The sequence below is a fragment of the Tinamus guttatus genome, unplaced genomic scaffold (assembly GCF_059628265.1).
Source record: "Tinamus guttatus ecotype Peru unplaced genomic scaffold, ASM5962826v1 Tinamus_guttatus_pri_ptg000777l, whole genome shotgun sequence".
Lineage (NCBI taxonomy): Eukaryota > Metazoa > Chordata > Aves > Tinamiformes > Tinamidae > Tinamus > Tinamus guttatus.
The window spans coordinates 99344-111768 of NW_028289311.1; the positions used below are offsets into that span (position 1 = coordinate 99344).

At 35.8% G+C, this 12425-nt stretch overlaps 1 protein-coding gene across 1 annotated transcript in view; it reads right to left on the reverse strand.

The window, feature by feature from the left end:
• Positions 1–1761: 1761 nt before the first annotated feature.
• LOC148591499 (regulation of nuclear pre-mRNA domain-containing protein 1A) overlaps positions 1762–12425 on the reverse strand; it is a 36357-nt gene continuing 25693 nt past the window's right edge. The window contains exon 7 of the mRNA XM_088537462.1: positions 1762–2221. Within this exon, the coding sequence (XP_088393588.1) occupies positions 2072–2221 (150 nt within the window). The 3' untranslated portion in view covers positions 1762–2071. The remainder of the gene's footprint in view (positions 2222–12425) is intronic.

The following is a 12425-nucleotide window of genomic DNA, read 5'->3' on the forward strand; positions in this document are numbered from 1 at the left end:
TGCCACTCAGAACTGTTACAAATCTTTAGATGGCTAGCAAGCACTGGTAAACTATTTTCAGCATTCCTACCTGTCAATCAGATTTCTATAATGCAATTAATAATCTACAATTGCATCACAATTTTTAAAAAATCTCGGGGAAAGATAAGAACATTCATTTCTTTTAGTTTTAAATTCCCATGGGCAAAGCTTGGGACATTTTTAGATCACATATATGTTTAGTAATCACAGCAGCAGCAGTCTGGACGCTGGCAGATATATGCCCAAAGATTGAGTATGGAGGATGTGAGCTTTCTTTCTATTTGCGTTTTTTTTTAAATCTACACATGCACATCCCCTTTAACTATTGGGTAACATCAAACTTTGCATGGGAGAAGGAATGGTATTTCAACAGTTTGTATTTTTATCTTTCTGTTTTTTCACTCAGAGGTTTAATTCAGGACAATTTCTAAAAGAAAGGATAATTGTACTGAGGTGCTTATCTCTAAATGTAATCACATTCAAGAGAAATATTTTGTTCATATCCAGTAAGTATTCTAGGAATTGTAATTTTTGACAAGGTAGAATAGACTTCCTTTAAAAATTGCTTTCATGCGAGAAGGAGCATTAAATTCGTAAACGTTGAACTTAACGGATAGAAAACAATATCTGACAAGTGCAGACCCGTGAACAAAATGTTATCATTAAATAGGCAGATGAGATCCAACTCAAATACTTTCAGTCTAGTTCTTTAAGGTCATTTATATGCCAGAAAGTGCACATAGACATTTTAAAAATCACTTCTAAATACTTAAGAGCCTAATTACAATTGACCCCTCCCCCCAAAAAAGAAAGAAGTCTAAACTTTCTGGCAGTCCACTAGGTACCTATCCTCAGCTTTTAGATGAACATAAAAGCTGGCACTTAGTATAGTAACAAGGAATTTTGACAAATCTAATTACCTGTAGACAAACATCACATTTGTGCCATGCAAAGGATCTCTTTAAGAATACCTATTCAGTAATATATTTCTTCAGTTTAAATCATACACAGGCTGAAACTATCTTCTCTCTTAGAAAAGAAGTTTGAGACCAAAAATGTTTGCTGGAGCAGTGTAAGGGAACAGAAGCTCACATTGGCCTCCTGTGTTCCTCAGTGGAAAAGGATGATTTAGCCCAAAGCCACAAGACTACCCTACAGCATGGTTGCATCATGTTGTTGCATGGATAATAACATTTTAGGACATTTAGGAATAGGCACAGTTTAGAGAATGACTTTCTGCTTAAATTAAAGTTGTAAAATGGCTTTGCATTTCTAGGATCATTTTTTTTGGATGGAGGCGGGTATTCCAGAAAGAGATCAGAGTACAAATGAATGGTCCCTCAACTAGGAAACTAAGCAGTTGTAAAGAGAAAAGTTACTATTGTGATATTTAATTAAAATGGTCAGTTGTGTACTTTTTTTTGTGCTGGCTTTTAAAAACTAAAATATTGCAGCATTTTGAGTCCTTTAAGGATATGCTTTGAGTAACATGATTTATGTTTTACAAAATAAAAAGGGAACATTTACTTTAAAATAAGCCATCTGGCTTGTTTTGGAAGTAAGTTTAGCATAATAGCCAGTAAGATCACTTTTGACTTTGCATTAAATTACAATAAGTTGTCATTTCCATAATGTTTATGTTCCATACCATTTTAATGCCTTACTAGTCATTGAAATATGTCAACTTACAAACATACCTCAAAGTATGCTTTGATTATATACTGATCTAATTAAGTACAGGGTACATAAGAAAAATCTTATGAGTTTTTTTTTACAGGGTACCCAACAAAAATCTGTACAAAATGTAAGATAACTACTCATTCTTTAATGCAATAGACGGAGATGCCACTCTTTTATAAATGTACCCCTATGTTCACTTGCCAATAAAATAATAAACAAATCAATTTTTAAACCATTTTTTAAATAAATTATTCAGAGTATTTTTACGGACACTCTCCAACAATATACAAAATACTACAAGAGTATGAATCAGTCTAACCTACCCCTCATTTCACAGAAAAGTTGAAGCTATGGAAGGATGTTCTTAGAATCAGTCATCACTGTAGAGGTCTCCTGCAAAAGGTAGGTGTACGTGGCTGCCCGTGACATTGGGGAGTCGTGAGAGATCAGGCAGGTTCTGGATGCGTGACCTGAGCTCTTTCCGGACTTGGGACACTCTGGCTAGCTTGCGCTTGTATTCCTGGAACATAGCAGCGTTCAACATGAGCTTCATCTTGTAATACCATCCCTCATATTTATTGCACATGACATTTTCTAGATAACATGCTCCTTAAACAAGTTAAATGACTAAGCATTCTCAGGCAAGAATACACAGAACAAAAAAAAATTAGAGACACTGTCTACTGTAGAATTTGCTTATCATTTGACTTTGGTACTGTATACAATCAACATACAAAACATGTATATACAAAACCATACAAAACTGCATCAATAAAAAATCCTTTGATAGTAGAATGCAAATGTTATACAGCTATGGCATGATTCAGATCATTGGACACTCATAAACTCATAAACACAAGTCTGCTACCATAGGTGGCAGAGCAGCCGCCTTCTTGCAACCAAGGGCAGCAAGTTCATCAGGAACACAGAGAAATTTCGACCTTTAATGCGCTGGTAAAACATAGATAAAAATAATTTAAATCTATATATTTAGATATATCTATATTTTATATTTAAATCTAAAATCACCCCTGAATTATTATCAATTTCTCAATATCATTTATATTTAAAATGTGAATATTCTGTACAATTCAGAACTTTATAAGGGAACAAACACACTGAAAATAATATAGATTCATAGTTAGCAGAGCTTTAAACAGTGGTGACTGTGCACAAGTAGTATTCCTTTTATGAAAGAAGAAGAAGAAAAAAGTCTTGCAATTGTCCACTTTGGACTTGCAAAAGTCCATTTTGGCTTGGAAAACAATCACTTGGTCACACTTGCCCAAATCACTGTTACTGGGGCAGATGATATCACAAAATGACTTTGGAAATAAAAGCCCAAAGGTTACAAATACTTTACGCTTTAACTACTAACATTATAGCAGTATCCAGAATCCTCAGGGAGCTGATTCTATGCAAGAGCCACGGTCATGTGCCTGTCAGTCTGAAAATTTAGTAACAGAATACTTCATGCCTTTTCCACTATTTATTTTAATCCAGCTTGCAGAAGAATACACCTGACTTATTTCAGGGAATAGATTTTAAAGTAATAGTAAGACAGGTTTAATTTTGCAGTAGGACAATTTGTCAGTATATACAACACTATTTTTGGAGCATGGCTTGCTGGAGATTGAGCAGTGGTCTCCTCAGGCTTATGGCAAGCTTGACGCTAAGAGATTCAGAATCAAAATGCTCAATAAACTCAAAATTAATAATAAAAAAATAAACAAAAGCAGCCCACACTTTAAAATACAGCAGTTATTTCTTATAAATGGTGTCCAAAAAAGCTGAATTCTGACCATGGACATCATCCTCGGTCAATTAGGTATCGTGAAACAGCAAATTGGCATCCCTTCAGAAGTTCAAAGTGAAAGGCTTGGCAAATAAGCACATATTGCATTAGGAGCTAAGTTCTCTCAAGACTTCTCTCCAACACCTCTGAATTGTGCCTTAAATTATATTACCAGCGGCGTGACTTCATCGAAATTCCCTTTTGCCAGTAATAAATCATTTCCATAGCAACATCACATTTCTGAAATCCAGTATTTTCCACATACATTTGATCTGGGTCTTGTTGCTTAGTGAGTATCAGTTTGATCAATATTGCCGAGAGTAAGCACATTTCCTGAATAAGGAGAATGCTCTCATAAATTCAGTCTTCCAAGTACAGCCTCCCTCCTCAGCCAACACCTTTTGCATGATTCATACACTCAGAGATTCTAAAGTCTATTGGCATTCCTTGGGCCTTCTTAAGAACAGAAAACTTGGGAAAGGTTGAGTCAAGTTTTTAGCATTACTAAATGACATTAGGTCAAAATGGATGTAAGGTTTTATGATTCACTACATACTATCAATACACCAAAAGCTAGGAAATGCAATTTTTATGAAATTTGCTAGTCCAAAATCTTCTGTTCAAAAGGAGGTTAATTTTCAAAGTGCAGACATTTCAGTTTTGAGATACTTTCACAGGGGACTATTTTCCCCAGTATTAATTTCATGCAAAATTATTGGTTACATCTGAAAGGTTTTGCTTATGCACCTGTAGGGTTGCTAAAATAACTTTGATCACCTAAATAGTCCTGGACTGTTCTAAGACAAGTATCAAGTATTCAGCATAAACAATACCTCCTTTTACTCAGTAAATGTATTGTCAGCATGAATTAAAAATTAGAGCAAGAGACTGGAATGGGAATTTCAGGCTTTATTTCTGATATTGTTAATCAGTCAGAAATGCTAAATACTATACAACTTTTAAGCTACAGAAATCCTTATAGAATTTCAATTTCATTTTCACTATACCGATTTTAACATATTCTTCAAATTCTGCTTGTGTAAATAGAAAAAATCAAGCCATTTACTTAACATAGTCAAGGAAAGGCAAAAGTATGTTTTGTTTTGTCACATTAGGCAGCATCGGGTCACTTGCTACCTATCATCTCACTCTTGGGATAAATGCAGGATGATGTATGGAATTAAAAGTCTTCTCAATTTCTTCAGGGATCTAGCATAACCCTATTTCAAGTGACAGCTTTTGGTTCTTCCAGTCATAAAGTAGGCTTATGAGACAGTCAGAACAATTCATTTTGTGAATTTTAATGCCACTAATTACTCAAGTTTCCAGTATTTTGACAGCATACAATAGGGAGTTTCTGTGAAAGTAATGTCAGCAATCTATTGCTTCCCCTTCCAAACCTAGACCAAAAGTATTTTCCTTTCAATTAACACAGTTTGAAATAGATTTTAATAGAGTTCCTGTAATTACCTCAAGTATATGCTGTAGCTAAAGCAACATGCACTTTAATGGATATGCTTTCTCCTTTGGAGCATTAAAACTACTTTGAACCTTTATGTGAGCTACAAGGACCCAGCATGCCTCAAAATACTGTGTGGCAGAAAATATATAGCAAAGGGAAGAAGCATATATGTCTGATTCCAAAGAGAGAATAAAAAGTCACAGAAACACAAAAATATTTAATCTCGATCCTTGTTAGCTTTAGAAAGGTGAAGAGAAAAATCAATACACAAAAGCAAGCAAACAACTTCTTTGTGCGTCAGTTTTTTTTTTTTTTTTTTTTTTTGGGGGGGGGGGGTAGGTACACAAGCATCCATGGCTTGTAGGTACATCAGGTTTGAAACTGAAATCCGTGTTTTTATAAGTCAGTTCCAACCTTCTGACATTGGGTGCCGAAGTAGGTGTCCCTTCACAGCACACAGGCTTCTTATCAGCTGTGTGCAACAGCCCTGAAACTGCTAGAAATCTTGAAGGCTTCAGATGAAGGCAAGGAACATGTGAAATTTTGATATATAGATTTTCAAGTTTCCAAAACATTATATTTATTTATAAACTCCACCTTACTAAAACATAATACATTGCTCTGTCTGGGAAGTTTTCTGCCAGAAAAAGTGACACCTGGATGAGCAAAAGCTTGAAATGGCTTAGTGTCTAACACACTAAACAGATTCTAAATACATCTATATGCATCCTGTACAAACATGCATATAAAAGCTGGAGAAATAAGGACACTTTTGATAGGTTTAGGAAAGGTGTGGCTTGGATAGGTTAGTTTTGTCCGTTCTCCTGAAAATATACTTTTGGTAAGAAGCTTCAGGTTTCCAGTACATAATCATATCACTTTTCCATTAGGCCTTACTATACTTGGCAAAAAAAAAAGACAGTGCTGAAAGAATGAGCTATTCTGTTTTTCCTTATTGTTCTATACCTTTACCCATACATTGTTTATTGTAACATCTTATTTAAATTCTGCTCTGTACAAAGATTTACTGATATCTTCACAGATTTTCTAGAGGTATATTTCACCATAACAAAACAAATTATTTGGAAAACGTCTTTGAGTTGGGGGGAGAGATCAAAATCAAAAGCATGCATTAGTTCTGAGGATCTGGCTTTCCTTAGTACATAAAATTATAAATAACTTACTATTTCAAACCATACTTTATTGAGTTAAATTATAGACTCCTCCACACATCTGTAAATGAAGCCATTAGGAAGCAATGAACTCAGAAGCATGCAACCCACATAAAAACTGCTGACCACCTGAGGAAACCTTGACTAAATGACTTTGTCTAACATCAGCAAGTATGCTGTGGTATCAACAGAAATAAACTGGGCATCTTCAGGTGGTAAACTCCTGTGTGCACTGATAGTAAATAGGAATAAAAGATTTTAGCAGGGCATTGCCTGGGTATTTTAGGACATCAGAAAGTTGAGTATCAGAAATGTGAAATCCTTCACAGTGGTAACAAACTGTTCTCCTCATTCTTTGAAAATACAACTAATTTGCCCAGCCTCCTCCAGCCTAAACCTGGGTCTCAAAAGCTTACTTGCCTCAGTCTTGACTCCTGGTCTCTGCCTTCATTCCTCAAATACTGTTCCCTAGACTCAATCTCTTCACCCCCTGCAAGCCCATACAATGCCTCTCAGACTTCCTGCCACATCTCTGTTTGCATCCAGTACACATATTCACAAGTTTTTTGTTGTTGTTGTTGTTTTTTTTCTCCCCAACAGGAGAGCCATTTCTGGCTCTGCAACTAAATTCCTCCCTCTCCAATCTTGATCTCCACTTACCACTTTGTCTATAGTTTTGGCTGCGTCTGGTTTCAGCTCCACCTACTTCTTCCCAAACCACTCAGCCACTCCCTGTCCACTGGCTATAAAGCATGAGATTTCTCTCTCACCTCCTACTTCATGTTCTCTTGGTTTCAATCTGTGCCCAAAGAAATTCCAGCTCCTCCATTTCGATTCAGCAATCTCTTTGGGCCTGTCACTTTTTTCAAATCTCCTTGGCCAGCTGATCTCTTTTCCTACTATGCCCAAGCTCTGCCCCATCTACTTTAAGGTCTACTATCCTAGATTCCTTACACTCTGTAGTCATCAGCTATTTTGGCACTTTTGCAAGTTCTGCATTCCACCTCCCCATTCCTTAGACTTTTGAGGACTACACACAACATAAAACTTCATTCCAGGCACTTGGCCAACAATCAGCAGAAAGTATAGCTGTCTAGAGCCGGGATTGCTAGGGAAGTCTTCTTAAGCTTGAGCAGGATTAATCTCAAACAGGAAATTGATATTATCTCACAAGTCTCCAATGGGGATATTCAAAGTGAACTTGTTCCCAAGGTTTGATTTTCGTTTGCATGCTAAAATGTCCCTGATCAAAAGAAGGGCTTCACGATTCCATAATCTCATAAGAAGGAACATGAATTATGTGATGTCAAACTGATGACAAGGAATGGTGCATTTCAGAATAATTCTTAGCAACTACACTCAAATCTTCAAGTTGATTCTCCATACAGTAAGACAGATAAGGGCAAAAAGAGAAGAGGTTTGTAACCCTAGAAAATAAAGGTGAAATAGCCTTGGACTTAGAGATAGCTTTTTGAAGTTACACCTACTCACAAACAATCTAAAAACGAAATCCAAATTCTGAAAGCTATCAGGGAACAACTTTGAAGGAGCCTGTAATTACTAAAATGTGGTTGTCCATTAGAAAAATGCATGTAAAAGAAAATGTGTTAAGTCTTCAGGCTCAAATATTTACCATACTTAATGACCAAAGTGTGAAAGGCATGCTTTTCCAATACAGACTCATTTCATACAACCCTTGTCTGCAGGTTATTACAAAGGTCTCAATTCCAACTACAGATTCTATATGTGCAAAGCCAGTGTTGCATCCAAGTGCAAAAAGGTGGACTTTTGTGTTCATTATTTAACAAACACACATACATGAAAATTCTATGAAGCCAAGGCTACCTGTAATTATTTTGAAGATGAAAGTGCAGCTTGAAATGAAGACAACAGTTCAGGCCTGAACTTAGGAGATTTCAGGTTCTGTTTTTTAAAGAAAGTATAAAGCATAAAACTTGGTTTTATAGTACCAAGGTTAACCAAGTACCAAGGTTAAGCACTAGCAGCACAAAGCTTTAAACAGAACGAAATTTATGGAAGTCTACAGCTTTTACAATTGTGATGTGGACATACACAGTGCTAGCCTCGAAGCAAGAAACAATAAAAATAACCAGCTTTTGATTCAGAAGGGTTGGATTCACCTGAAATTGGGATATATATTGGGATATATTTCAGGTGAGACTAAGATAACTAAAATAGGTGGAGGACCTCAACATTCTGCTGCAGATGCATCCAGTGCTGTTGTAGCCAGTGCTGTTGACCTTGTTTTTCTAAGTAATCTATCAATGCAGATGACTCAAGATCTTGTTAATGACCTATTATTTTTTCTTTTAAAAGAAAAATTTGTTATTCTTCTAATCTACAAAGGATTCCTAAAAAAATGAAGAAACTGATGCAAAAGGCAACCATCGCATGATTTGAGAAAAGCTTCTTGAACAAAGCATATATGCCTATTTCTTAAACAGGGAGTTTCTCAGAATAAGCCAATAAAGGCCAGGGAGTCATACAATGTGCGCATACTCTAATAAATTTTACTAGCTAAACAGTTTCATATTACACCTGTTGAATCATTCTCACAAATTCACTAGGTGGGCTGATATACCAGTTTTATAGATATGGATTCTAAAGAAGAGGATTTAGTTACAACTTGAAGATGAGCAGCCACAGATCTTATTTACTTTAATGGTAGTTCTGAATGCTAAGCCTCTCTTGATAATCAAAAACACTGTTTATGTGATTAATGAGACACTTGATATACTGCATAATTATTTTCTTTTTACCTTTCCTTTCAGAAGTGTGAAATACATCCTTCAGGTGCAGCATTCAGTGGTAGGCATGGGAATGTGAGAAAGGAAAGGCTGGAAAGGGAGAATTGCACAGGAGTAATAGCTATTCTGATTCATTCTCTTCTTGAACCTCCCCTCGTATGTCCTATGGGAATACTCCCATGAAAGATTTCCACTACACAATGCAAGCAAACAAACCACATCTCTTCTACAGCCCTGACAGTGCACACAGATACAAATTCCACCATGAAAAAAAAAAAAGCCTACTCTCAACCTTAGCATTAAAACACTATGATGAGAATTTTGTTCATAGGCGATACCAAGTGAGAGCAGAAAGAAAATATAAAAAGCATCGCAGTTAAAAAGTCACCTCTCAGACAACCAATTTCAAGTAGTGAATCTGGTATACCAACTCTTTTCAACATTAATCCAGTCATAAATTACTCAAAGTGCTAGTTTTATTTTTATAACAAAAAAGGGTGTAAAAGCGGTTGCTAGTAAAGGAATTACCAGAGGGAAACCAGTCTCGAGAGAAGGGAAAACTTAGAGCAGGTAAATAAAATTAAAAAGAACACAGACATTTACATTTTTTTTCCCCACAAAATTTTGAATGAAAATAGCTCCTAACAGGGAAGAAAAAGACCTAAAGCTTGCAATAACTCCATAAATGCACAAAACAGAGGTTAGCAATCATTTTTAAAATGTCTTAGCTTTTAAAAACATCTTTCATCTATTCAAGCCTCCTATTTCCCTAATAAAGGCCTTTTAAACTATTACCCTTGTTTATGTAATCTAAGGAGCCGTTTCTTTGTAGATTTGAATTAACATCCAATCTTAGATGAAGTGATCTTTGAAGAGCAGGACACTGGGACAATATGCTAAGTTAAATGTTGCTTCAGTCGTTGATTATTATGATACTGAAACCTAAAATGAAGGCAGTCTAATAAACGTTTTCAAAGGAAACTAGGGGGATATGGCAAAGAATCACAGTTTGCAGTATTTCAGAGCTTTCCGATAAATCTCATAATGACTGATAATAATAATTTTCTGATAATGACTAATTCTCAAGTTTTCATTAAGTACCAATAAGTAACTCTGTTATTCCTTGCCATCAATTCCCTCACTGAATTTCATAAACTAGTTCTTTTGGAGTTCTAAGATACTGAAAAAATAGAATTATATTAAGTGGCATATAGCCTGAATTCTCTGGTTTTCCGTGTGCTTCCTGCATATCAGTGTACAATTCAGATACATTTTGTCCAGGTACATTTCCTTGGTGGCTTTTGTGCCACCACAGCCAATTTCCCTCTTTTCCACATAAAATCCACTCTCACAGAACTGAACTAAGGGAGATGGCACTCTGGCACTTGTAGCACAATTTAAGAATTTCTAAAATACTTGTCCATCTGTTCTCTACTTGTTTAGCAGTCCCTTGAAACTGGACTGTTCGTAAGCTCACATCTTTTTATCTCACATAAACATTGTTTCAAAAAAAATTACTAAATTAAGACTAGCATCTGGTGACTGTTCCTTCCATCAAGGCAAATAAAACCACCAGATCTGAACTGCTAGATGAAGTCCAGGCAACTGTTAAATTGGCCAGCTTCTCTGCCAGTGAGATGCTTTACAAGGCTCCAGGGCACAGCAAAACAGCTTGTCAATACATATTTGAAGATGTGCAGTCTGCTAGACACAGTCAGTTGCAGGGAAGAGAGAAAACTATGACTTATAGTCCCCTTGGCGCTTGGCATGCAGTCTTAAAGAGTCATTGTAAAAGTATCATCACCAGGCATTCATATTTTTTGAAAGGAATCATCTGCTAATGCAAAGGCAATTTTTCTGCTGGCACCTTACAAATGCACCCGTGCAGAAAAAAAAAAAGTTGGCCAGGCACCACAAGCTGAAAAGGCTTAGCAGGACAAATCAGGCCTCAGTGATGCGTTGACAGCTCTAGCATGCACTTGATATTCAACAGTATAGCAAAGGGGTCTTGAACTGAAACAGGAAAAACAACTCTGTTAATAGCCCAGACAGAGCCCAACCATCCCCTCTTTCACACCTAACAGGGATGAGCTGCAAATACATGCTTTTGTCACCATTTAGGGAAAGTTACTTGCTCTGACCTATGTTAACAAGAGTCAGGACAACAGGCCCAAGTAACAAAACAAACAAAAAACTCCCAAATCCATCCCTGCACTAACACAGACGTGAAAAATGTGCAACAATATAGGGCATACTCCATTACCTTTCCAAACAAACTGATCTTTGGGGGAGGAAGGATGATAAGGCAGTATGTCAAAAACAGTATAACATTAAATACCTCAGTATATAGCATGATTTTAAGAGAAAGTTCTGACATAAATGTGACATTAAAAAGCACAATATGCTTTATCAAGCAAATGCAACTGTATGCAACAGCATATGAGAAAGCTTTTGCCCTTAAATATTTCATAAATTGAATAGAGTGTCTCCTATCACTATTATATGGAAATAATTTTAATGCAGATTTAGAGCTCGCTCAATTGTCAGAACTTTAAGGTATCCATTCTACCCACTGTAGTATTGTGTCTTTCCAAACAGTTCATTCTTTATGCTTATACTTTTTCAGACAGCTTTATTCTTTTTTTTTTTTTTTTTTTAAATCTGGAGCTCTACTCAAATTTAGTATTTTCAGTCAATTTTCTGATAACTGGGCATTGTCTTTACAGAAAAATATTTTTTGTTGTTATAAATCTTAACTCATAATACAATTATATTTTTTTTCAAATTGAAAAAAAAAAACGTATTTAATGCTACATGTTTATCAGTTGCATTAAACCAGGAGTTTGTGTTCAGCATTTGGTAACTGAAGATAGCTAAAATCCAGATTGTACTGCAAACAGCAAGTTTTATTAGATTTGCTTTATTAAGGGTAGCTTCTATAACTTATCTTGCTCTTAGTTATTATTACCTAACTTGATGTTAGTTATTCAGATATCAAGACAATGTATATTTACAGGTAACTCAATATTGAACTTCAAGGGATCAAGATTGTTTTACAGCCCGCATATGAAAAAAATCCTCAGAAGCTTAAGAATTGTTGGCTAATATTGAACAGAATAATAAAAATAAAACCTACATCAGCTACGGAGTGCACATAATTTCTCAGGGTAATTTGTATGAAGATAAGCTTAATTCTCCTTGAACTACAGTGAGTGGCTATTTTCCAAAATGGCTTCAAGGAGTTTGGAATAAGCTTTTTACTAAATTGTACATGTATAAGCAGAAGGGAGAGGTCAGGAAGGGAAGAGACTGAGATTGACTATTCAGTACAGTGACAGGGAGCTTTTTTAAAAAATCTTGAACCCTATAATTTATTTGAAAGTTTTCTATTTCTATTAATAGTCATTTTATGCTCTGCAGATACACACACACAAACTTTTTTTCAAGTCTCTGGCTTGAAAGGAGTTGCAGGATCCTTTAGAGTTCAATTCTACTGATTAGCCAAATAATAGAGAAGCATTCACCTC